The sequence below is a fragment of the Hevea brasiliensis genome, chromosome 15 (assembly GCF_030052815.1).
Source record: "Hevea brasiliensis isolate MT/VB/25A 57/8 chromosome 15, ASM3005281v1, whole genome shotgun sequence".
Taxonomy (NCBI): domain Eukaryota; kingdom Viridiplantae; phylum Streptophyta; class Magnoliopsida; order Malpighiales; family Euphorbiaceae; genus Hevea; species Hevea brasiliensis.
The window spans coordinates 57,102,807-57,130,734 of NC_079507.1; the positions used below are offsets into that span (position 1 = coordinate 57,102,807).

Below are 27,928 nucleotides of genomic sequence, written 5' to 3' on the forward strand. Positions count from 1 at the left end.
TAAACAATCAAAACAAGGTTACTGGTTCTATCATAGATGATGGAAGCAAAGGTACAAAATTGAATCTCATGCTCAGCACCAATTGAGCTACTTTTCCTAAATCAGACGGCTTGAGGAGCCATCTTATTTATTCAGATGCCTTTGTACAAACAAATTTTTAAAGTAGGAACACAAAAATTCATGTAAACACAAATATCTACGATGGGGATAACAGGGAATGCAAATTTAGGTAGCCAGGCGGAAAGAAAGCCTACTTGGTGAGTCGATTCTTATTATGTGATCATCTTCGGCACCAGATTCGTCACTAGAATAATCCAAGACATGGCTCTCATTTGTGTCTGCCCTCTGCTGTGGGAGAGCAGTAACATTCCGCGAAAACCTTTTCACATGAAGGTTCTTCCTTAAAGTATTAGATCCTTCTGATCTAACAGAAACTAGCGGACGGCCACGAAGTGATGCAGCTCGTGAGAACATGCTATGTGATCGCTGGTATAGACTGCTTGAAGAACAATGGGCACGCCGTTGCACGTCAACCTTGAGAAATGAAAGAAATTGCAGTAAATTCAAAAGAACCAAGATGTACAAAAGAAAATTATTTTGCGATATTTTGGTTTGACAAAAGTAAATTATTTTGTGATAGCCATGAGAAATGATTTCTATTTCCATCTTTCATAGGTTCACCTCAAGGGGGGTACTTAAATGACATTTAGCAAACTGATATCAATGGGTTGACTTCCATCAATATTTCAGTGACTAGAGAAGGCCTTTTTAACTTACCCACAAGTAAAAACCAATAATTTATTGAAGCCAAACAAAAAGTCTATGTACCCAATAACTATAAAGTTGAATTGAAAACCCCCAAAATAGTTCATTGCGTGTAAACAAGTCTATGTAGAGTAATTATCCTAAAAGGGCACTTCTAAACAAATCCCAGCAAACAGAAGTAAATCAACCATACCATGCTGCCAAAAATGCTCAGCTGCATTGCTCTTGCAGGCAAACTATTTGCTCGTTCGTTTTCAAGATTCTGCTTGTGCAGTTTTGCCTTGTAGAAGTTTTCAGGCCAACTCATAAGACCATGTTCTCTGCTTAGAGGTCTATGGGGATGATCACCTGTATGCGGTATGAAAGAAGATGACCTTCTCAGCAGAGCGGTAGCAGTTTCAAAAGCTGCAATGTCAAAAATTATCACTCTTGCTCTCGTCTCAACTTGATACCGGGATCTTTCATGAGAGAAACTGGCTGTCCTGGCACCTGCATTTATAAATGTTAATGACCTGACTTCGATCTTTCATTCACCGTGGTTCACTGCCAATCAAAGAACTTAGTTGATAGCTCAATATATTAAATCAAAATGCATCTGATAAGTAGTTGCTTTGCTCCTTCGTCAAAATAGCAACAAGTAATTAAATGATTCTAAATTTATTTTTTTTTATCTATATGTTTCCAAAGGAGTTACCTCAGAGCATGTGCAGATTGTGCTTTTTAATAGTCATACTGCTAGCCATATATCCTTTGTTTTACTTCCAACATCTATGAGTCCATGACTTCAACAATTCTGGAATTTGGAATTACAAGCTTAATCTGCCCAAAAGATACGATTAAAGCATGATCCTAACTCACTCTAAATCCAATTGGTCCAAAAATTTTAAAGATTGGATGGGCTGTAACTTGGGAAACCCAGGTGACCCATATTATTTTGAGTATTAGCTGAAAAATTCCAAAAATTACAAAAACCAAGGAATCCAAACCAACTGGGTGACCTTAACACAACCTGAATTTGATTGGGTTAGGTGTTGGGATTTAACCCGAAACAGTCCAATGTGGCCTACTGCCACCACTAGGACCCAATCTAATTTGGTAGTGCTTTTAAATTTAGCCATCTTATTCTACTCTTCCTCGTTTTATTTTTTGAATTCAGTTGCCAAATGCAAATTTGAAAAGATAAACAACATATAATCTTTACCAGTAATCATCCATTAGGTAACATAAACTTAGATGTATATGATAACAAAGTATGCAGAAGCAGCACGTATAAACATCATACGACCCTGCCAAGACACTGCTTCAATCCAGTAGTAGAATAATGTACCGTAATTATTAGACATGGTGAAATAAAGGAGTACGAGACCAAAAATAAAATGAAATAAAATAAAATTATATTCAGCCTCCTCTTTCTTTTTTTGGTTTCTTCCTTTAAGTTCAGCATTTAAATTACCATTTATTTCTTCATTTTGAATGTTTTGATTTCCATGTGCATTTCCAAAGCTCTGATTTCCGTGCCGAGGTAAGAGCGCTGCAGGAGATGTAATCAATTCTTCTTGAAAGCCATGGGATCTCACAAATCCTTCTAAGAGAAAACCAATGGAATGGTGAGGTATTTCAATTGATTCTCCACTTAAGTGTATATTTATCATTGACCAGTCTGAAACAAGAGCTCTCAAATCTTGCATCGCCATTTTCTCAAATATTTGAGGAAGCAAAATTTTGGCGAGTATGATAGCACTTTCCTGAAAGAGAAAACAGTGCACTCAAAATAGCTTGAATCTGTTTAACAATAGAACAATAATCATGTCCTATACATATTTGGTCATTTTACCTAGACATGTTAACCAGACAATAAAAAGCAACCAACAGCATACACTGGGGAAACTTTAGAGCCTTTGGATATTCAGAAATGTCATAAGTAGTTTGATCAACAAAGAAATATATGCGCATATATCCAATGTTATCACACCTGAAGGAATGCCCTTCTTGTTTATTCATCTCATGACCACTCTAATTTTTCATATAATAAAGTTTGGAAAACTATGGTAACACTAGAAGTTAGCATTTTTGTTCAAACAGCAGTTTCTAGCAAGGTGAATAGTCATGAATTGCTTAGAAAAGGAGTCATAGTAAGCTTTATCCCCTTATTGGTTTGTCATTATAAGCATAGTGAGTCTTATTCCCATTAGCATTGCAAGATGGCATGGGTAACTTGCAACGACCTTTCTTGTCTTTTAAGGAGAACTGGGTTTCTTTAAAGACTTTTGTAGGCTTAAAGTGGCAAGGAATTGGTGGTAGAACAGATGCAAACGTTATTATGCTTTCCGTGCAGTAATATGAAGATTTAGATGGAAAGAAATGCTCACTTTTTCAAAAACCAGTTTTTGTCCTTTAATTTGATGTGGAAGAAGGTGGTTTTTTGACTTCTCCATCGGCTTCAGCTTCAGGGGCCTTTCAAGGGATGTCTTGAAAAGTTATTCAGTTTAGTTGGATAGAGCTGCAGTTTTAGCAATGTCTTTTAAGGAATGTTTCTGTTTTTTGTCCTTGTTTGCTGATTTAGGAATCCTCATCAACGTTGTATTTCCTCTCTTTCTTTACTCAAAAAAGATTATTTTTGCCATCCAAAAAAAAACAAAAATTACCTTCCACAGGAAATCTTCTATTTTGGCATCTGACCTTCCTGCTGAAAGTATTTTGTCACTTTCAACAAAAAAACAGAGTACCACAGAATCTGTTATCATGTCACAGATGTAAGGCTTCCCAACTAGTACTTCGTATATGCCTAGTGTGCTCCCATGTGTAAAAGTTGGATGCAAAGAGTGCCTGTTCCTTATGCTGTTGTTCCTCCACTGCCAAACAACAATTCACATTTATGACATGCTCCAATGCAATCAAACTGTTCTGTTTTTAACTAAAAAAAGAGAGAGAAAAAAAAGAAAGAAACATATTTCTTGTAGCCTAACTTGCTCATTTACCTTGACAATACCATTAGAAATAAGCCAAACTCCATTTGGCTTGGAGCCCTCTTTGTAAAGCAGCGCACCACGTGGTTTCATTGTTCCTTTGGTGGAACCTTCAAGTGGTTCACGTACTGTAGGAGGAAGGGCCCCTAACAAAGGATGGATGCTAATCAGATCAGTTATTTTGGGAATCTTTACTAAAGGAGGATTCCTTAGAAGCCTTTTCAAGTCAGTCTGCAACAAAAAGTATGATAAATTTTCTGTTAAATGTCAAGAAGTACAATCAAACACAATGGCTAAAGACTATAGATTATAATTACAAAACACAAGTACCTGGACAGCATCATGAAGATGAAGCATTTCCTTTTCCTCCAGCAAGCCAACCATCTCAAGATTTTGGACATAATTGATTAAATGGTTCAGCACCGAATAAGTTACTTGTCTGGTTTTCACGACACGCAAAACCTGAAAATTTGCTTAATAATAAATTCATATTCTAAATAATAACAATATTATTAAAAAATGAAAGTGCACCAATTAGCTAAAATGTAGGGACAAAACAACATATGAACATCATATTCCACACAGACCTCAACCAACTTATCCAAGAACAATTTAGTCTCACTGAACAGTGAACACAATACAGGAGTAGTTAGATTCACAAACCTCAGGAAATGAAACACGAACATCTTCCAAGAATTCTCTCGCTTCTTCTCCTTCTGCCTCACTTTCATTAATGACTATAGAAGCAAGATCACTGTCACCTAAAAGTGCATGAAAGAAGTCAAGCATCTCATAAAATTGTTAAAAACAATAAATCCGATGTTTCAGTAAAGAGGAAAAAAAAAATATCACATCAAAAGCATATTAAATTATCATCATCACCATTACTACAAAAGTATTTTAAGTTATTGACAAGAAGAACATTTTTGATAGATAAGAGGATGCTTTCCGGGGCCAAATAGTTATTGTAGATTAAGTGTAAGAGAAAAGCAGGAATCTTCAAGCCAAACCAATTATATGATCAGATTCAATTAGATCACAGGTTTATCAAAGATAGAAACTGTCTAAAAGGAATGATTAGACCTAACTTAAAATCTGTGAAGAATTACTACATAGAGAGACTTCTAACTGTGGAAGAATTACTACATAGAGAGACTTCTAAAATACCTGAAAGCCAACTTACATTAAAAAATACACCTATTTAGACTGCAACTTAAATGATCTGCAGCATATCTAGAAAACTACAATCTTGTCACTTAACAAAAACAAAAAAACTTCAGATCATTGAATCTTTTTGCCCACAACAGGTGTAGGGATAGCATATTCAACTGAAGAATAAAGACCCACACCCACCATCAGCAACAATAAGAGCCAGGTTTCAGAGATAACCACCCAAGGTTGGGGTATCTTTTCCCCCATAAAACAGAAATTGAATCATCCCACCACACTGCCTGCTCTTACAAGATTAAACTTTTCCTGTAAATTTCATTCCATAGTTACTGATTCGTACCCTAAAATTCTCTCTAAGAGGAGATTCAATTGTGAATTTCAATCAGAGTTCCTCTATTTTTTTTCTCATAGACTCGATGCATTACCTTCTTGCAAACTTCATAGATGCTCAGTCTTAAATCTGGAACTGCCATCTCCCTCTCCTTTAACCCACACGACCCTCACACATACTTTGCAACTGTCAACAGACTATGCTTGAACTCTCTCTTCCAATTTTTCAATAGTCAAAGAAAAAATAATTTTTCCCCGGATAGCTGGATCTCGAAAGATGATAACCACAGAACTTTCATGACACAGGGATAGAAGGTCTGATGGACCTAATCAAATATCATATTTGGACACCAGAAGAAAACAGTGAAACAGTTTCCTTCTGTCTTCATCAGCTGATGTATGCGAAAAAATTTGAAAATCCAGGAGAGTTTTAAGTTCCATAATCACATTTAGCAATGGCCAAAGGCACCACACAGCTACCACTATTACAAATACATGGTCAGAAAAATCTATAAAGGCGCCTTAGTGAAAAGAAATGACCACAAAATTCCGATAGCACCTCTGGTAACAAAAACTCTTACCACAGTAGCAGTGAGTTGGATGCGATTGCTATACTAGAATCATCTAAATTTGAAGCATAATAAGTCCCTAAAAGGAAAAGTATCATAATGTGACCATAATAATTGTGGGAGGTCCAATTTCCTTGCAGCAATTTAGTTTTGTAAGCAGTGGCAGTATAAGAATTAAATGCATGCTGAACACACATACAATACATCATAACAGCATATTCATTTCATAGTTCCCAGTTGCAAGAAATGTTTCAGAACTATATCTTGTGAATGATACAGAAATCTGCAGAATCCATCTAAAGGAGAAACCAGAACTAATAATTTTGTTCGTTGGAAAAGAAACTAATAGCCTAAACCAAAGCTATACTTACCTATAAAGTCATGCAGTTGTCGTCGTGCAATTCTGTGGGCACGTAGAAATGCAGCACAAATGTAGCAAGCAGATTCCAATCTCCCTACAATAAAATAAGTAACCAGTTTTCGGGGGCAAATGCTTGATTGAAGCAACCTGTAGTAACTCGGGAAATGAACATTAGCTTTTAAGCCCTTCCAATCACATAAAGGCCCAATAGAGGCCATGTCAATTGCTTCATCTACAGATTGCATCAAAATATTTGCAGTCATTTGTGTTATCCTTCCCTCATCAAGCATTCCCCAGTAAGCAGCTTGGACACCTAGTACAATAACATATCTCCCCATCAGCAAATTGGCCTTTTACAGATCGAGAAAGTTTCAAATTCCAAAAAACAAAGCACTTGAAAAGTGGAGGCTTTCGGTCTTTAATTATAAGAGATATTTTAGCTGCTACTGTCATTTGAAGAAAACACTTGATGACATAGAAGTTACAGACTGTTAGTGAAACATCAAATTCCAAACAGATATTTGCCCAATAAAGGAAAAAAGCGAGAGAGAGAGAGAGAGAGAGAGAGAGAGAGTTCTGTGGCAGCAGTGTTGGGGGCAGTAGCAGTGCATTTGTTACAGATATTAGGTCCACGTATTTTAGAAAGAAATTTAGGAAATAGTTTATTTGGGTATGTCAATTATTTATGATGTTTTTGGTAGTTGACGTAGGTCCACGTTCAAAATCTGCCCAGCTAACATTAAAGAATCCAAAAATAATGCTTATACAGAGAAATAACCCAAACCCTAATAATAAAGTCAAATACCAAAAATACCTGAATGAATTAAATACCCAAATGCAAGTTATTTCCTAAATTTCATTATATTGAGGAATCACAGGACCATAAACCATGAACTTGATTACACACGAATACAAATTACTTTTGTATCAACCTTAAACTCATTGATCTTGCCAAATATCGCAGCCATAGACGGAGGACAAGTATGAGAGAGAGAGAGAGAGAGAGAGAGAGAGAGAGAGAGGAAGAAGAAGAAGAAAGAAAGAAAGTACAGAAGCAACAAAACAACGGACTTACCATTTAGAAGGCGTACACGAATATCCTTCAAATTTGTTGGGTCCAGATTAGTGTCAGGTTCGGTTGCGTTTTGAGGTCCTTCCAAATTATTTAAGCTTGCAATATATCTTTTAACAGTTGGCCAGTCAGCAGGTCCAAGTTCCTCATCATCTCCAAGGTCACCAAAAGCCGCCAATGCTTTGTTCAACATTTCATACTTCGTGTATTCCAATATACGTTTCTGTAGAAGAAAAAAGCAAATCTCACAATTATTGAATGAAGTAGATAGTGCTATGAAAGATAATGCAGATAGCACAATTTAAGTGGTAAATTATAAGCAAAGATATTCTTATTTACAATGTAAGAGATGTCCGCAACTTTTGATACCACAATTACTTGCATAATTATCATAGTAAATGTTCTCAGTAAAATATACACAGTTATGAAAAAATGTCAGATATTTTTCACATGACTAATGCCACTGTGCAATTTTTCAAGTAAAACAAAACCAAACATGCCACCAAAAATTTCTGCAAAGTAAAATGCTTCATCTAAAGAATTGGAAAAAAAAAATGTTATGTGGATGCCACCATAAACCTCACCTTGGCAGCCGACAGCTTATCCATATCTAGAAGATGCAAAACAAACTGCGTAGTTGATCCATTCACAATAAGTGTCAGAAATACGATTCCACCGGTGAAGAAAACAAACTGTGAAAATGGTGAAGAAAACATCAATTAATTAACAAGCATATGATAATTGGAAGGTATATGATGTAATCCCATTTAATTGGAAATTGTTATATCATCATCAGAACTTTAAAATATTTAGAATGCAATTAATATGTATATTCCAAGTGGGAAAAAATTTTTAAAAAAATAGTATACGTTGCTAGAACTCACCAGAGTTCCGGTTTCCGGAGTGAGATATGTTGAGCTGTCACTAGTGCGCTGACACAAAAAATTTTAGTAAAATAATTGAGAGGCAGGAAATATGCATAAACATATTAAATATTTTAAGCAAAGAAAATGACTTCAGGTGGCTTTGGATAAAAATTATTGTTCTAGCATGCTTGTCTTATAGGTCACCTTTTGCCTTCAGATCCATAAAGATCATTTTTTCTCCACAACTAGCCACATATGATCTCACGGCCACAAAGAAAATACTCAACCATATAACAAAGGCCCAACAAAAAAAGTAAATAGTGTAGGCACAAATATGATGTTGTAGTTACATTTATATGGGGAAAAGAAAAAATCTAACCACTCAAAACAACCTCAGAAAAGTGAATAATCTCAACCTATGGACTACCAAATCCATGATTACTTGCCTTAACAGATAGTGAGAGTGATAGTGCAACAGCTCCGCGCAAACCTGACCATATGAGAATAGCAGCTTCCTTCCAATCTAAACCATAGCCAAAATATCGTAAAAATGGATACAATACTCCAACAACTATAAACCGGGATACTTGCACAAAAACATATAGAAGAAATAGGTAGCCCCATGAATTTCCTGAAACAGAAACAACAAGTGTCATAGAGAAACTTTAAGAAAGCAAGATTTAAACATTTAGTAAACAGAAAGAAGCCATGGTAATCAGAGAACTTTCATGACTTCAATGGTAAGGCAAAAGAAAATTCAAAATATGAATCAAACCATTAGTCCAGAATATTTGTTACTTTCTTTCCACATGAAGCACAAGGAAAAAAAAAATAAGGCACTACTAAAGGTCAAAATATAAATCATAGTTAAGACTACCAAATTCAAATTTCAGAAATAATTTCCAATGAGTACATTTGATGAAGATATTCAGGCACATTCTCGTTTGGCATTTTCTTATAATTAGTGGATTTCATGACGATAATGCCTATCCGTAAAACATGACTTGAGGATCTTTAACTATCACCAAAAATCTTTTTAAACCAAATAATTATTGATCAGAAAATTGCTAAAAGCCTCAATCTTGGATTCATGTACACTGTAGAGACTAAACTAGAATGTCAAGTAGATTCCTTAACATCAACCACACTTTTGGTCACAAACTACAAAAGACTAAATTACATTCTCATAAAATCCATTAACGCCTTGTACATACATATATTCACCAATTTTAACTAAGCCCAATAATTTTAATCAAATATCATATCATTTATGGTGTTTCACAATTCAGCACTTCTTTCCTTTGTAGCTAGAAGGATTAAGAGGATCATGCGAGGTTTCCTTTGATTTGTTTGGAATGAGGAGAACAAGAGAAATTACCAAGTTGTATACTTGTTGCAAGCTTAAAGCTCAAGTGTTGGAATCACATTAAAATCCTTGCATTATAGGGATTATTTTCTTTCCTCCTTGTTTGTATTTGTTTCCTATTGTAATAGCTTCCTCATTAGTTAGTATCTATGTATAAATAGGAACATGTGTAAAGTCATCAAACATACTGAAACATACAAAAAATTTCCCAAATTTGTATGTTCTAACATGGTATCATAGCCTTGCCAGTATTTCAGGTCAAACTTCTAGGCGATTTCCAAAAGGGAGCTGGTTGACATAGCCTGCTCCAAGAGGAAGCCTAGCGGCCAATCGGCCTACCGCTAGAAATCCATCCCTGTTCGGCGAAGCGCATGGTTTCATGCATCAGCGCATGTACAGCTTTTCCGACATCTTTTCCCAGTCATTCCTTTTTCGACGACATACCTTGTGACTCATGCCTCTAACCTGCACTTGTTCCTACCTTGGTTTGCCACTTGTTCCTACGTTGGCTTGCCTCTTTTCTTCCTAACAGTATTTTTTTAGTTTTTGGGTCTATTTTGGGTATTTATTTTTCTGTTTTTTGAACCATGAATGATGGGAAAAAAACTATAGCTAAAGGGAAGATAGGTTTCGTCAATGAAAACCCCTCTTTCTAAGTAAGTCCCGTAAAACTTGATAGGACCAATTATCTGGCTTGGTCCAAATCTTGTTTGTTATTCATCCAAGCTAGAGGACTACATGGGCATATTATTGGAGATAACCAGAAAGCAGAAACTACCAGTCTACCTACAATCAATGGGAATCCAAAAACTCACTTGTGATTTCCTATCTCATCAATTCTATGCAACCCCAACTTGCCTGTGGGTAATTATTGTTGTATAGTGCATCCTCAATTTGAAATGCAGTCTCTCAAACTTATTTTCAAATGGGCAATGATGCACAAATTTATGAACTATGGAATGAGGTTCACAATACAAAGTAAGGTGAGATGACCATTGCACTGTACTTTGCTGAGTTGAGTGCACTATGGTAGGAATTGGACTATTATCAGGATTTTCAAGCTACATGCACTAGTGATGCTGTTAAGTTCTAGAAATTGATTGAGAAGGAGCAGATCTATGATTTTCTTGCTTGGCTAAACATAGGAAAACTTACTCTTATGTCCAACAGGAGGAAAGTAGAAGAAGTGTTATGGTTCATGCTACACCCATTGATAAGTAGGGATTTATTTTTGCTGAACATCACTTAGCTCTGGTCCATCAAACAAAGATCATTTGCACTGTGACTATTGTGGGAAATCTAGCCACACGAAATAACATTGTTGGAAACTTCATGTCTGCCCTACCAAGGAGTGAGGAGGGAAAAGAGGGGGCTCAGCAAGACCATAAGCTGATGTGTCTGCAACAATAGAATTTTCTGAGGACAACTATTACTGGAATTCTTTCCAATGAGGAAGTCCAATCCCTAAAATGTTTGCTATTATAGTTGGAATCTCAATCCACTACAGTTACCTCTTTCAACTTTGTCAAATCAGGTAATGCTCTTCTAGCCAATCTTGAAAAAACCTTTTGAGTTATGGATTCTGAAGTAAACAAACACATGACAAGATCTTCAAACAAATTCACAACATATAACCATTCTCAGGAAAATAAAAAGTCCGCATAGAAGATGAATTCCAAGCTAGTAACTTAGGAACAGATTCTATTAACTGCACCCCCTACTTTGAATCTCACCTCAGTTTTGCATATGTCTAACTTTCCTATTAACCTCTTATCTGTTAACTCTAGCACAAAAGTTATTAATCATAAAATCTCATTTTTTTTTCCTACTCATTGTATTTTTAAGAACTAAAAACAGGAAAAACGATTGACAGTGGTAGACTGCAAGATAACCTATATTTGTTGGATGATCGTGGTGGTTACTCAAATCCTAGTACAAACCAAGCTTTGTTATGACAATCTGTGAGTGCTGACCAAGAGATTCTCTAGTGGCATAAGAGATTAAGGCATTCTTCTTTTCAAACTTTAAAGGAGCTATATCACATTTTGTTCAGAAAATGCAAAAAAAAAAAAAATTAACTTTATGATGTTCGTGTACTAGCTAAACACACAAGAAAATCTTATCTTTTAATAAATAATAAAAACTTGATTCATTTCATAACTATTCACTCTTATGTATGGGGCCTATACAATCTGTGTCTTTATTTGGATATAGATGGTTTGTTACTTTCATTGATTGTTGCACAAGATTATGTTGGGTTTATTTGATGAAAACAGAGAGTGAGGTGTTTATTGTTTCCAACAGTTCAATAAAATGATTTGTACCCAATTTGATGCTCAGGTTAAAATTTTAAAAAGCGATAATGGTACAGAAGATATGAATAAAATGTTTCAGGCTTATTTGGATTCACATGAAATTTTACATCAAACCAGTTGTGTTAACACTAGTGTACAAAATAGGGTGCCCGAAAGAAAGAATAGGCATTTACTTGAGGTTGTTAGAGCTCTCTTGTTTACAATGAATCTGCCCACGTCTTACTAGGGGGATGATGTTCTGTCTACAACAAATTTAATTAATAGGATACCTCTTAGAACCCTAAATTTTAGAAGTCCTTTGGAATTTATAAAGAAAAACTCTCATATTATTCCGCCAAGATCTTGGTTGTGTGCGCTTTGTTCATTAGATAAATGCTAGGAAATTAGAACTTTGGGCTCTTAAATGTGTTTTTGTAGGATATTCTGATACTCAAAAAGGTATAAACGTTATCACCCACCTTTCTAAAATATTTTTTGAGTATGGACATCACTTTTAGGGAATTTTAACTTTATTTTTAAACACCTCTTTAGGGAGAGCATAAGAAGGAAGAGGTGATTTTTCCTTCATCTTCTTTCCTTCCAAGTTCCAATTCTTCAGGGGGAGCTTAATGAGAATCAAGATCAATTACCTCAGGTTCAAGTTTAAGAAAAAGCACCTCAGCCTATACAGAGATTGAATAAGTTGGATTTGAGAACTTACACTCATCGAAACAGAACAAGTGACGTCATTAAGGATGATACATCAAATCAATTAGAATTCCTGGATTCAGATATTGAACATCTCGAGGTACGGAATGAGTCCCCTTAATTTTGCTAGTTCTAATCCTAATTCTAACTTTGATATTCATATTGCTCTAAGAAAAAGAGTAAAAGCTTGTACCAAACATCCTATCTCTAATTTTGTCCTATAATTCATTATCCCTGTCCTATAGAACATTTGTCTTGTTTGTTTCTTCTGTTTCTATCCCATAGGATTGGAAGGAAACTTACCATGATTTAAAATGGAAGGTTGCTATGGTTGATGAGAAGAAAGCCTTGCAAAATATTATGGAAAGTCAATCACTATATTATTTCTCTGTATATTCTGTATTCTGTATTCCTATTTAGGATTTCTTATTTAGGATTTCTTCTTAATTAGTAAAACACAATTATAGAAATCAATTGTATATATATATACCCATGTACAGATTAATTGAAATTAAGGAGAATCATCTCTTTCTACATGGTATCGGAGCAGGTCATCTATCTAGGGTGACTATTTGTTCTCACCACCCAGGTCAGGAGAGACCTTGGCCACCGACTGGCCGTTTCGACTCTGATCAACATCGCCGACGTCGCCTCAACCCCCTCATTCCACCACTGTGTATTGTTGCCTGATCCAGTACACCATTAAAGGACTTCTGAGGTTTGGCTCTCAGATCCTATTTCGGTATTTGCTTAATTTGTGATTTTTGATTATTTTGCTGCTGTAAGCACTTTGGATTAACGTTTCGGTTAGTTTTCTTTGTCTCAACAAATGACAAACAATAAGAATGTTATTTCTGATGTGATTCCGGTGATGACTAAGAACACGGAACACAAACTTAATGGTTCGAATTACCTAGAGTGGAGTAAGACTGTTAGGGTCTATTTGCGTACCATTGATAAGAATGATCATCTTACTAAAGATCCACCTATGGATGATACACAACAAACTTTGCTAAGGGAGGATGTTTGGTTGTTTTTGCAGCTTTGGAACTTGATTCACAGTGAGGTAATTAGTTTAATTAATCACTGTGAATTTGTTAAGGAACTGATGGATTACTTAGATTTTCTATATTCTGATAAAGGGAATATCTCCCGTATTTATGATGTTTGTAAGGCATTCTACCGTACTGAGAAAGAGGATAAGTCTCTCACGACTTATTTTATAGATTTTAAATAGGTATATGAGGAACTTAATGTATTGTTGCCTTTTAGTCCTGATATGAAAGTTTAGCAGGCCCAACGGGAGCAACTGGCTGTTATGAGTTTTCTTACAGGCCTTCCTTCAGAGTATGAGACTGCTAAATTTCATATTCTCTCCAGTTCTGAAATTTCCTCTTTGCATGAAACGTTCACACGGGTCCTTCGTACAGAGAGTACCCAATCTTCATAGCCTGCCAGTAGTGCTCTTATTAGCCGTAATCCAAATGGACAACAAGGTAATAGAAGAGAAAGTAGAGGAGGAATTACAGGCAACAGAAGTAATCAGCGTAATGGAGAGGCTAGTTCTAATCAGGACTCAAGAGGAGTCATTTGTTATTATTGCCATGAGCCTGGCCATACAAAATATAATTGTCCGCAACTTCAGAGGAAAAATCAGCGATCACAGATGGAAAATATGGCAGCAGAGGATTCTACAATATCTTTCTCTAAGAAAACTATTTTGATATCTGCAGAAGATTTTGCACAGTTTTCCCAGTATCAGGCATCTCTAAAGCCTACCAGTTCTCCTGTCACTGCGATCGCTTAGTCAGGTAAGTCCATTATATGCCTTGTGTCTTCCTCATCCAAATGAGTTATTGATTCTGGTGAGACAGATCACATGACAAATAATTCTTGTCTTCTATCTGCTTTTCAGTCAAATCTCACTTCCTCTACTGTTACTTTAGCTGATGGTTCTAATTCTTGTGTCATGGATTCTGAAACTGCGAACCCCACTTCGTCAATTTCTTTGTCATCTGTTTTGTGTCTACCAAAATTCTCTTTTAATCTACTTTCTGTTAGTAAACTTACTCGTACTTTAAATTATTCTGTTTCCTTTTTTCCGGACCAGTGTTTGTTTCAGGATCTTACAACGAAGCATATTATTGGTAGAGGACGTGAGTCAGGTGGTCTCTACATTCTGAAAAATAATGTACAGCGGTCGCTTGTTTGCTCCAGTACCTTAACACCTCTTTAAGCTCATTGTAGATTGTGTCATCCTTCTTTGTCTACCATGAAGAAGCTGTGTTCTCAGTTTCAATCTTTATCAGTACTAGAATGTGAGTCGTGTCAGTTTGCAAAAGATCATCGTTTGCCTTCTGTGTCTAGAGTCAATAAACGGGCTTCATCCCCTTTTGAGTTAGTTCATTCTGATGTTTGGAGTCCTTGTTCTGTTACTTCTAAAACTGAATTTCGTTATTTTGTTACTTTTGTTAATGATTACTCTCATGTTACCTAGTTATATTTAATGAAGAATCGTTCTGAGTTATTTTTTAATTTTTGTGCCTTTTGTAATGAAATCAAAACTCAATTTAATATTTCTGTGCGCATATTAAGAAGTGACAATGCCAAAGAATACTTTTCAGCACAATTTCAGTCTTATATGACACAAAATGACATTCTTCATCAGTCTTCTTGTGTGGATACTCCATCCCAAAATGGCGTGGCCGAAAGAAAAAATTGGCATCTTCTTGAGGTAACTCGTGCTCTTCTTTTTCAGATGAAAGTTACTTTTGGGCGGATGCAGTTTCAACGGCATATTTTTTTATCAATCGTATGCCGTCTTCTGCCCTTAATGAGGATATTCCTTATACTACTTTGTTTCCTACAAAATCTTTGTTCCCTGTTGAACCCTGTATTTTTTGTTATACCTGTTTTGTGCGTGATGTTCGTCCACATGTTACTAAATTGGATCCAAAGTTTCTCAAATGTGTCTTCCTTAGGGTACTCCCCGCTGCAAAAAGGGTACCACTGTTTCTTTCCTACTCTTAATTATTATCTTGTTTTTGCAAATGTCACATTTTTTGAGTCCACTCCATTTTTTTCCTCAATCATCTGTTTATGAGAGTCAGGGGAAGGAGGATAATCTTTTAATATATACTATCCAACCAATGTCTAGTCCTCTCCCACAGCCTGTTTCTTCTGTCTCTAGACCTACTCGACCTCCCGTGGTTCATGTTTATTCCAGGAGATTGGAGATTCCATGACTCAGATCCTCCACCAGCTACTTCGTTGGGAGATCCTGTACCTCATACTGATCATGATTCTGATCTAGACTTATCCATTACTCTTCATAAAGGTAAACGTTCATGTACTTACCCTATCTCTTCTTTTGTTTCTTATAATCAATTATCTTCTTGTTCTCGGTGTTTTATTACTTCTTTAGACTCTGTTCCTATCCCTAATACTGTTGGTGAGGCACTGTCTCATCTTGACTGGTGTGCTGTTATGAAAGAGGAAATGGAGGCTTTAGATGCTAATGGTACATGGGAACTGTTGCCTTTGCCCATTGGTAAGAAAGCTATTGGTTGCAAATGGGTATTTACAGTAAAGGTAAATCCTGATGGTTCTGTGGCTAGGTTAAAATCACGCCTTGTAGCAAAAGGATATGCTCAAACATATGTGATTGATTATTCTGACACTTTTTCTCCTGTAGCTAAACTTACTTCTGTTCGCTTGTTTATCTCTTTAGTAGCTACATATGATTGGCCCCTACACCAATTGAATATCAAGAATGCTTTCCTTCATGGTAATCTTCAGGAGGAGGTGTATATGGAGCAACCACCTGGATTTGTTGCTCAGGGGAAGTTGAGTAAAGTTTGTAGGCTTCGGAAGTCTCTTTACGGCTTGAAACAAAGTCCTAGGGCCTGGTTTGGGAGATTCAGTGAAGCAGTACAGGAATTTGGTATGCAAAAGAGTAAGTGTGATCACTCAGTATTTTATAGGCAATCTGAGGCTGGTTTAATTCTCCTGGTAGTCTATGTGGATGACATTGTCATCACTGGGAGTGACTCTGCAAGTATTTCATCTCTTAAAACCTTCCTCCAAACCCAATTTCAGACCAAAGATTTGAGATTGTTAAAGTATTTCTTGGGTATTGAAGTTATGTGAAGTAAGAAGGGTATTTTCTTGTCTCAAAAAAAATATGTCCTCGATTTATTGACAGAGACAGGAAAATTAGGTGCCAAGCCTTGTAGTGCACCAATGACTCCAAATTTACAATTGTTAGCAGGGGATAGTAAGTTGTTTAAAGATCCAGAGAGATACAGGAATTGGTACGAAAATTGAACTACCTTACAGTCACTCGTCCTGACATTGCTTATGCCGTTAGTGTAGTAAGTCAGTTTACATCTTCCCAACTGTTGCTCATTGGGAAGCCTTGGGACAAATCTTGTGTTATCTGAAGGACACTCCAAAAACAGGTTTATTATATGGTAATCATGGGCAGTTGAATATTGAATGTTTTTCAGATGCCGACTGGACTGGATCTAAGGTTGACAGGAAGTCAACTACTGGATATTGCGTTTTTGTTGGAGGAAATTTGGTGTCTTGGAGAAGCAAGAAGCAGAGTGTAGTTTCTCAATCTAGTGCTGAATCCGAATACAGAGCCGTGGCACAATCAATATGTGAGGTAATATAGATACTTCAATTATAAGATGAGATAGGTTTTAAGACCTCCCTGCCTGCGAAATTGTGGTGTGATAATCAAGCTGCTCTCCATATTGCTTCTAATCCGGTGTTTCATGAGCAGACCAAACATATTGAGATTGATCGTCACTTTGTTCGTGAAAAGATTCAACAACAGATCATCTCAACAGGACACATCAAAACTGAAGAGCGGCTAGGAGATATTTTCACAAAAGCTCTAAATGGAGCTAGGATTGACTACATTTGTAACAAGTTAGGCATGATTAACATCTATGCTCCAACTTGAGGTAGAGTGCTTTGGAAAGTCAATCACTATATTATTTATCTGTATATTCTGTATTCTGTATTCCTATTTAGGATTTCTTATTTAGAATTTCTTCCTAATTAATAGAACACAATTATAGGAATCAATTGTATATATATCCATGTACAAATTAATGACATTAAGGAGAATCATCTCTTTCTACAAAAAAAAAGGGCCATGGCATCTAGTTACTCTCCCTGTTGGCAAAAAGCTAGTTATATGCAAGTGGGTATTCACTGTGACGCATAAAACAAATTATTCAATTGAGAAATACAAAGCCAGATTGGAGGCAAAGGATTTCACACTGACATATGAGGTGGATTATCAGAAAACCTTTGCTCATGTTGTAAAGATGAACACCATTAAGATTTTATTGTCATGCATAGCGAATCCTAAATGGCAACTATAACAGTTTGATGTCGAAAATGTCTTTCTACATGGAGACCTTAAGGAAGAGGTGTATATGAAAATATCTCCAAGATTTGATGATGAGAAATCCAGAGAAAAGGTCTACAAATTAAAAAAGGCTTTGTATGGCCTGAAACAATCTCCTAAGACAAGGTTTGACAAATTCAGTAAGACTATGATTTCGTTTGCATTTTGTCAAAGCAATGTTGATCACACTAAAACATTGTAGAGATAAAATCACATTACTTATTTTCTACGTGGATGATATAGTCATGACAGGTGATGATAAGTAAGAAATTGTACATCTAAAGGAACGCTAGGCACAGGAATTTGAGATTAAAGATTCAGGCAAACTAAGGTACTTTCTAGGAATGATGTTGCCATATTAGATAAAGGGATCTTTATCTCTCAGAAAAATTATCTATTGGACCTCCTGAAAGAAATAGGAATGTTTGGTTATAAACTGACAAAGTCTCCTATTGAAGAAATCATAAATTGCAAGCTGAAATTGGAGAATCGATGGATTTAGGAAGATATCAAAAGTTGGTAGATTGATTTATCTTTCACATACTAGACCAGACATAACTTATGCTATAAGTCTAGTGAGTCAATATATGCATGACCCTTGTAAATCCAATTTAGAAGTTGTTTTCCATATTTAGAGATATCTGAAATCTGCCCTTAGAAAAAGACTTCTTTTTGCAAAGCATAAATAGTTTCAAATAAGGTTACATATGCAGATTGGACTGAATCACTTGATGATAGGAGGTCAACATGTTACTGTACTTTTGTTGGTAGCAACTTGGTCACTTGGAGAAGCAAAAAGCAAAATGTGTCAGCTAGATCTAGTGCAGAAGCTGAATACAGAGCCATAGCTCAAGGCATTTGTGAATTGTTATGGTTACATAAGTTAATGGAAGAGTTGAAATTGTCATAAATAAATGAATTGCACTTGCCATGTAATAACAAAGCTGATATCAGTATAGTTCATAATCTAGTACAGCATGACAGGACCAAACATATAAAAATTGACAAACACTTCATAAAGAAGAAAATAGTGAAAGGGTTGTTGAATATCTCTAATGTGCCTTCAAAAGATCAGTTGGCCAACGTGTTTACCAAAGGATATACATGAACCAGCAAAATGTTTCATTCTCAAGTTTGCAAGTTGAGCACGTGTGATATACATGAACCAACTTGAGGGGGAGTGTTAGAATCACATTAAAATCCCTGCATTATAAGGATTATTTTATTTCCTCCTTCTGTATATTTTCTTCCTTGTTTGTATTAGTTTCCTATTGTAATAGTTTCCTTATTAGTTAGAATCTTTGTGCATAAATAGGAACATGTGTAAAGTTTAAACAAACTAAAATATACAAAAAACTCCCCAAATTTATTTGTTCCAACATGAGTCTTGGAAGTTCTCCAAAAATATTGCTCAAGCAGGGAACTGTTAAAGGGATTTCCCTTCAGAATAGACTCCATAACATAAGATGACTAGAAATAAGTACGGCTTTTAGCAAAATGGATGGAATTCAAAGTTGGGCATTGATCTCAAATAAGAGACATTAACAAGTCTAATTCTGAAAAGAGAACTAATTCTCAATTATATTAGTCTTAGAAATTTATCCTAAAAAAGTTTGAAAATTACCTAAATAACTAGGCCTATTTATAGTGTTTGTATAACCCTAAAAACATTAGGATTAGGAAACCTAATCTAGTTAGAAATAAACAATCATAAATCCCTACAATTTCTACTTTCTATATTTTTTTCCTAAAATAAGTACTCCTAAAATCTCTAGGAATAAGATTTGCATCACTACACAACCCAAGAACATACTTCATTACTGTTAAGAGTCTCACATCTAAAAGAAACATCAAGTCTACAGAGTTTACAAGGGTCAAGGGCCAACCAACTAGTTGATTAATTCTAACTTCTTAGCAATTCTAACTTCTTAGCAATGTTTGGTCCAAACCCAAGTAAGCCAAATCTTTATACTTCATGGACTCTTGCCTATAGCCCATTCATTTGCCTCCACTAAGGTTTTAAACCTAGCCCAATCATTGAACCGGTAAAGGCAGAGGACTAAGGATTTAAAGTTCTACCTAGATTTAACCAGTAAATTAATAAATAAATATTATAAAATTAAAAATAATGCTTCATTATAATTAACACTTTTATATATTTCATAAATAATTATTAAAATAAGTTCACTTAAATTTTAATATGTATAAATTTTTTAGAAAATAATTTAATTTTTTAATTAAAATATTAAATAATAATATTTAATTATTCATAATAGAGAAATATTTAAAATTAAAATTTTATAATAATAAATTTATTCATACACAAAAGAAAAATAATTGTTATATTAAAATTATATAACATAATAAGTGGAAAATTTTTTATATACTTTTTATTGTATAAAAATAATAAAATAATTTAATAATTTAATTCAATATACTAATAAAATAAATTATTAACATTATTAATTATTTAAATTGCAAGTGAGTGAAGTTCAAACTTTTATGTTTTTCTTTACAATAGTTATAGATTAAATAGTTATAAATTATTTTATATTAATATAATATAATTTAATTAAAAAATAATATTATATATATGTTGTTGTAGAAGATTGACAAAGACCAACTATGGTTAATGTGCTAAATTTGACCATAAAGCTACCTTTGGTGCCAAGATCAAGTCCCAGCACCATTGACTGCCAAGTTTTTTGTTAAGGTGAACTAGTTTGATCAATTGTTTTGATTTGGAAAATCCATTTCAAATCGATTAAGTTTCAGGCTAGCCAGTTACCCAGCCGATTCACACTGATTTACCCCGATTTTAGCAAAATGAGGGTTTTATACTTAAATCAGAACATACCAGGGTCCAGTCCTCAGTGAAGGCGGTCCGACTGGCCAGTCTAGTTTGAATTTGAAAACCATGACCTCCACCTCTCAATTCAAAATTATAATAATTATCAACACTAATGAAAAACTAATTTAAAAAATAAAAATAAAAAAAAGACATGTTTCTACTAACAAACATCAAACCAATCTATAAAAACATAATCCATAGCCCACCAAATCATAAACAGTAGCAGGTTATTAAATCTGTTCTAAAACAAATTTGCATAATAAAAATGAACTTTGTAAAGAAACTACGCTTACTGTAAGCACACAAAGATATTGGTAATTGAAAAAGTGATTAGTACCATGGTTATGAAAAATATTGTCACTGCTAAGAACGCTTTCAGCTATAACAACACCACTGCAAAGCAAAAGAGAAAAGAAATTGTTAGTATGCATTAGAATCAATTTTAAAAAAAAAAAATTTCAATTGGTAAAATTTGAATTTAAGACCTAACCATCACCCCACTTTAGCATAAGAATTGAGCTTCAAAAGCAAGTAATCTCAACAAATGGCATTTATCTTAACTGAACATTAATCACCCTAATATTTTGTTAAGGCGAAAAGTCCATCCTAAGCTACAATATGAGACAGGTGCATGAGATGTCTCCAACTTACATGGGTTTTATTGGTTCTAAAAAAAAAGTTTGAAATCTAAAACAAAATCCTAATTTCATTCAATGTCTTGATGAATGGAATGGAACAAAAGAGAGCTTTTGCTCTTCTTCTTGACTTGATTGACATCCCATTTGGTTCCTTTCTGATCTGATCAGGGTGTTAATGTTTCGAGCACAAATAAGATTCAATTGTGATCTACCAATATGGAAAGCAAATGTCCCCCTACAAATAAAGCCTTAGCTTGAGCAAGAATCATTTCATCTCTAACTTCTCATTTACATGTTTATTGATGTCGTCTTTTTTCTCTTTACTGTTATTCCCTTCTTAACAACATAGTCATTAACAATTAACCAATCATAAATTACAACAAAAACTTTGAATTTGGTACTAAGCATACATGATAGAAAAAAGAAATTAAATAATGATAATTTAATTACTTACCTCAAGATGAAAATTAATGTATTTGCAATGTACGCAACCATTTCCCTGGGAAAAAAAATTATGCAAATGGATTAGCATTACACCACAACCTTGATTGAAAAATTTAGTCCACATGTTAACAAGAAAAACCACTAATTTATCTTAGCAGCAACAGGCAATCAGGGATGTCATGTTATGTAGCGGCCATTATTTATACAAAAATTGGTCTAGACACTAAAATTACCATTAAGGCTTTTGAATAAAGGAATTCTAAACAATGGGGTGTCGTGGCCCGTACGGCAGTTAAGTAATGGTACGTCCATTACAGATTATTACGTAACGGCCATAACAGCCATTGTTCTGGAGAAGCAGCATCTTTTGGCTCTTTTGTACACTTTTATCACATGGGACAGCAGCTGGAGTGTTTGTTTTGGGCAGAGGCAGTATATTGACTTTGTTTCTTCAACTTTCTACACTTTCTTTGTAGCATTTTTCTCTCCATTTTATCAAGTGAAAGTCATCTCTTTATAAATTTCTGAGCTCAATAGCTTAGATCATCAAATAGAATAAGTGGTTTTGACTAAATTGATTGATTAATGCTAATGATATCTAAGAATGATGGATTTAGTGTCTTTATTTGATGTATTTATACTTACTATTTAGTTGCATACCTTAGTTTTAATTATATCTTCAAATATCTATTCACTTTATGAACATTGCAAATTTCCAAAAAAAAAAAAAAACATAGCAACAAGTTGTTATCATTATATTATGACCGTACAAGCCTATTTTTGCTGCCACGACCGCGACTGCAAAAGCAATTTAAAACCATGACGGCTCAATTCATATTTTTCATTAAATTATAATAAAATTTATAACACATTTATTCAATTTAAAGTTTTATTTTCATTAATAATTTATTTAATTTTATCACAAAATAAATTTAATAACTTAATTAATTTTGATAAATCATTTAATTATGAAATTTAACATGTTCTCAATATTTGCAATAATTGCTTCACAGTAATAGGTATTTTGTCAAAATATAGTAATTAGAATCTTTTAATTATGAATAAAGTCTAATTAAACATAATTACAATTTAATTGATTTAATACATTTATAATTATAGATTATTAAGAAAAATTAAAGAGAATAAGAAATGGTATAAGGTCTAAATAGATTTACTATAAATTATATACAAATATACTTGTAATTATACACACACATAAATAAATAAATAAATAAATATATATATATATATATATATATATATATAATTATACTGAAATTATATAATGTATCTAGAAGATATTGAAAATAAGGTAAAGTACAAATTAGTCCTCTGTACTTTCGCGCTTTTTTCAATTCAAGGATTAAAGAAAATTTCTTGACAAATCGAGAATTGAACTATTGCGATGTTAGCAAATCGAGGAAAAAGTAGCTAACACCATTAAGTGCACTTATATGGCACTAATGTGTTATGTTGACATTAGCACCACGTCTGACGTGATATGCATAAGTCAGCGTGCCCCAATGATGTGGCGTTGACATAAGCATGCCATGTCAGACACTGTGTAACATCAGCATGCCACATCAGCGTAGTTAATGTCATTAGCTACTAAATCCCTAAAGTGTTAATGGCACAATAGTTCAATCCTCAATTCGTCACGAAACTTTCTTCAATCCTTGAATTCAAAAAGTGCAAAAGTATGGGGTACTAAATCATACTTTTGCCTTGAAAAGATATGTATAAAATTGGTTATAGTTTTACTTCTTCTATTCTATAATTGGAAAATAATCAAAATTGTACCAAAATAGTAAAATAATTCGGTTCAGTATGGGTTGGTTCCTATAGTGTCAATTCTTTTTTGTTTAGTTCAAGAGAACCAATAACCATACATACCCCTAGCATGCAATACATAACCCTCAAATAAGCATTAAAATGAGTTAAATGTCAAGCCTTATTTATCCTTGTCAAAAGTCAATCACTCTCAAACAAACATTTTAAATATTGAGAAGCCTCTACCTTGATTACTTCTCTCTTTTTTTTTCCTTAGACTATACTAGAGTCTTCCAAAATAAAAACTAAAAATATTACCCATGAATGCCAAGAAGTTTTTCATTTTTCTTTGATTATCTCCCATGCTTGAAAACTATTGGATTTTGGCTACCTCATGGCTTGATTACAAAAGAGAGATTCCATTTCTCTATAGTCTACACCACCTTTTTTTAAGAATCTTAACCAATTAATTACTTTTGGAGTTAAAGCTATTAGAAGATAGTGCAAGAATGTGTATGTCATATACAAGGAAAGATTCCTAGTAATGTAAAAAAATTCCGATTCGTATGGTCGTATGCTATACTCCTTCAAACAAAAAGCTAACCTTTCTCTTCCTCCATTTTCATTTTAATGATCAAAAAGATTCTGTTGGCTGATTTCACCTTTTCTATCCATAACTAGAGGCTACTACATCAATTAAAACAGAGACAATGGATTTACCAAAAGTGATGCAAGCTCTGTTGGCCATCACCCTTGAAAGCAGTCCTAGCAGCTGCAGAATAAAACCTGTCCAAAGTGTAATATCTCATGATTTCACTTCTCCAGATAGCAAAGGAACTATTGATACTTTATCAACTTACATTCCTAAAGTCATCACCGCCAAAACACCAGAAACATCAGCACCCTCTTGCGCCTATCACATAAAAATGATTATAAAGTTTGTGAATATATAATAAAGGAAGAACTTGATTTATAAGTTTATAACAAAAGGCTAGCAATTTGTATATGCTGTTTTCAACTGCATTTCAATTAAGTTTGAGAGAAACCCTGTAATGCACTAATTAGTAATTACATTGAGGCAACTTAATAATGGATTTCTCGATTTATTTCACAAACGTGCTAATTGACATTTTAATTTCATCAATCACACATGGTAAACAAACAAATTTTAATGTTGTCCTTAGTTGGAGAGGGACATACAGTAAAGTATTAGTTGGAGAGGGACATACAGTAAAGTAAGCAATGTAGCTCACAGCAAGTGTCAAGGAAATCTCTATCACGATGTCATTGAAAATATATCCAAGCCACAGAACAGATGCAATTCCAAAAGCAAGACCAATGCCTACACTGGATCAAGAAAAGAATCTCATAACCAGAGAAAAGTGGCTTATCAATATTGAGTAGAAGTAGCAGATACCTACGCTCCAAGAGAGACTTGTGCCAGAAATTTAACTATCCGTCCCCAGTTGGAGCTCTCTCCAAGGACCATACGATAAAACAACTGATAGACCACAATTGCTGTCCTGGACATATAAAATAAAGTGCATTCAGAGAAGAAAAAAAATATAAAATAACATGATAAGACTGAATTTATCTTGGGGGAAAAAACACATATATTCTGGACTGATTTCACCTATTCAGAATCCCAACTAATCTACAGTCTGTCAGACAAGAAAACAAAGAAAGATCAGTAAGAGTTAATTACCCATCATTCATCAAGGATTCGCCTTCAATTATTGTACTTAATTTTTTGCTTGCACCAAGCTCTTTCAACAGAGCAACAACAGCCACCGGATCAGTAGCACTCAGAAGTCCACCCAGCAACAACGATGTTTTCCAGCTCCAGTTATATGGAAAAGCAAGCTGCAGAAATTGCAGATAAAAATTTTGTAACAACAGGATTATAGCTTACAAAATAGTTTGTTGTCTTGTAAAATACCTTCAGAGCAGATCCAAGACAGAATGTTGAGATCAGAACTCCTGGACCAGCAAGTAGAAGCATTTGTGCCATACATCTCTATAGAAGAATTGGTAAAAGCATTGCTCCCTCAGAAGTACAGAAAACTATAATCTATTACCTAATAACTTGCATAAAGTTGCACCTACTTCCGGAGTATATAGGATAAATTTTACAGATTTTTCTATTAAGGATTTCAAATCATAATGCAGTGTCAAACAAGTAAATAATATGCCAAAAGAAAGCCAACTATAAATCGCAAGAGAAAGAACCTCAGATAAATACACACACATACATTGTAAAACAAAATGGAGCGAAACGATGAAAAGAAAGAGAGTAGAAAAAACAAAAGACCATGCATCTGAGCAAAGTAAGCCTTTTATCTCTTACCAGGAGAGCTCAACTTCCCCAAGATGCATGTGCCTCATTTGAAAAGCACAACCAAAATCCAAAACAAATTAACAGCTCTCCAAACTAAATATATACATTTGACCCCCAAACCATTCTGAACTGCATCTAGTTTCAGGCTTCATCAACTGCACATTTTGCAGAACTTTTTCATCAAGCAGGTGGTCATGGCAACTGCCAGAGCATGGCTATTTCCAATCCAATTAACCAAAGATGAAAAACAAACGGGGTTTTCTGTAACAGTCATATGATTATAATGGATTTGGAAGTTTAACCAGTTTCTTGCACATTAAAGGAAGAAGGAAATAAGTTTGAGATACAAAAGGTGATATGGATGAAAGAAATGAGTTTCCCTTTCTGCACGTTAACAACCTTAGACTCCTTGTTCAGTTAAACGTTTTGTTTCAAGTCCATAATTTCAGGGTGTTATTTAATATTTACGTCTAATTGGGTTAGTATTAAACTAGAATTTTCAAACACTTAAAAAGAGAGTAAACAAAAGACCTTGATTTGGTGCATTTCCATGGAAAAAGAACTCTCAAAAAGAAGGGCAGGAAGGAAAACAGCCAACAAAAGGTCAGGATCAATGTGTGCCCCTGCACATAAACAACAGCAGTTTATTTTTATAGCTAACCACGTTTGGTAAGCTAAAGTAAAGAAAAAGCCCAGGCTGCACTTACAAATACGAATGCTGTCCCCAATCTTTCCCAAGCGATGACTTGTACCATATTCTGCACATAAATCCTTCCTTGAGATTTATGGTCAACCAATTTATCATTGATGGCAAATACAGAAATGACTAACACAAACACTACAGGAAATTACTAAGACAAATAAAATAAATTCATCCAACCTTTAAAAAAAAAAAAAAAAAAAAAATACACAGACACACACACACACACAAGCAATCAATTTCTATTTAACTATCACCATTATTTAGAATGTCTTGTATATTTTACTACTAGAGAACAAGCGCTAGCATCTAGGCTATTGGAAAAAACATTGAGGCACTGTCATTTTCTTGGATTTGCTTCGATAACTTTTCTCCTTGAGTTTTATTCCATTCAAATGACTCATTATCATAATTTTTCAAAGCTAAATAAGTTACAAGACATGGTGAATATAAAGAAAAATAAATTCATCAATAAAAACATTATGTTGTGATAAAGGGAAAAGTAGAAAGTATAAATCAAGAAATGCAAAATTCAAAGGAGAAAACCAAGAAAGCACTCGTCTCAATACTTGATTGATCACAAGTGATTAAAAGACCACCAGTTAATTGGATTCAGATTTTTGAAACAAAACCTCTATGTGATAGTATGATCAACGTAACGTTTATCCTGTAAAGTTCATACATTTTTTAACTTCAAGAAAGAAATATTAAAAAAAAAAAAAGGAAAAGCGAAAAGATCAAGCTTTAAAGACTAAATCATTCCTTCAAAATTAACATTTCCAAATAGAAAATTAAGCAAGTAGGAGAAAATGGATATGGGTAAACCTAAGGATCCAATAGCAATGCCGATGACAAGCAGAGCAACAGTATAAGGAACTCTAGTACCACGCAAGACATGCCTGGAAGCAATCCCAAGCACCAAACTGAATCCAAAAAAAATGACGGCGTCTGCTGGATTGGAATTCTCAGAAGAAGAAGAAGAAGAAGAAGAAGGAGAAGAGCTATCCTGAGCCAAAATTCTGTACGGAAACTGACCCTCGATCACAGTCGCCATTGAGTTTCAGTTGAAGAGGGTTCCCTCACAGAGGGAGACGTAACCAAAAAAGGTAAAAAGATAGAACGCTATCGTTGGTCGATAATGGAGCTTTTACTTGGCTAGACAGACAAGCGAATAGAGACATATAGGACGGAAAGTGGGCAACGATGAAAGGCATGCTTTCTGTAGAGTTTTCAAGTTGACATTTCAGCGTCTACTACTTGGTTTGTCTTTTAGTAAATTAGAGTATTTTTCAATT

At 34.5% G+C, this 27,928-nt stretch overlaps 1 protein-coding gene across 5 annotated transcripts; it reads right to left on the reverse strand.

Moving 5' to 3' along the window:
• LOC110668889 (sodium/hydrogen exchanger 8) lies at positions 1–27,836 on the reverse strand. 5 transcript variants are annotated; one of them, XM_058136383.1, is made up of 23 exons: positions 27,459–27,835; positions 26,641–26,691; positions 26,465–26,556; positions 25,535–25,612; positions 25,301–25,458; positions 25,017–25,118; positions 24,825–24,942; positions 24,456–24,508; positions 24,316–24,381; positions 21,836–21,880; positions 21,081–21,136; positions 8,546–8,730; positions 8,118–8,165; positions 7,818–7,925; positions 7,237–7,456; positions 6,172–6,474; positions 4,395–4,492; positions 4,062–4,193; positions 3,744–3,962; positions 3,411–3,617; positions 2,259–2,510; positions 959–1,288; positions 1–534 (listed from the first exon to the last, which is right to left on the reverse strand). In XM_058136383.1, exons 1-23 carry the CDS (start codon positions 27,685–27,687, stop codon positions 226–228), a joined length of 3,459 nt encoding a protein of 1,152 aa, XP_057992366.1. In that variant the 5' UTR covers positions 27,688–27,835; the 3' UTR covers positions 1–225. The 5 variants fall into 5 exon arrangements, 3 of the variants coding, with proteins under 3 accessions (XP_057992366.1, XP_021685970.2, XP_021685971.2); XM_021830278.2 differs by having other exon boundaries at positions 959–1,254; positions 2,219–2,510; positions 27,459–27,834; XR_002497592.2 differs by lacking the exon at positions 1–534 and adding an exon at positions 1,460–1,584 and having other exon boundaries at positions 1,108–1,254; positions 2,219–2,510; positions 27,459–27,836.
• Between the last annotated feature and the right edge of the window lie 92 nt (positions 27,837–27,928).

Bases quoted from the DNA above. Each gene is read 5' to 3' on its own strand.
- LOC110668889 (XM_021830278.2), bottom strand. From the start codon at position 27,687: ATGGCGACTGTGATCGAGGGTCAGTTTCCGTACAGAATTTTGGCTCAG. The intron at 21,881-24,315 runs GTAAATCCATTG...TTTTTTTCCCAG, and splicing joins CAGAGCTTGCATCACTTTTG to GGAAATGGTTGCGTACATTG. The intron at 21,137-21,835 runs GTAAGTAATTAA...TTTGCTTTGCAG, and splicing joins ACATTAATTTTCATCTTGAG to TGGTGTTGTTATAGCTGAAA.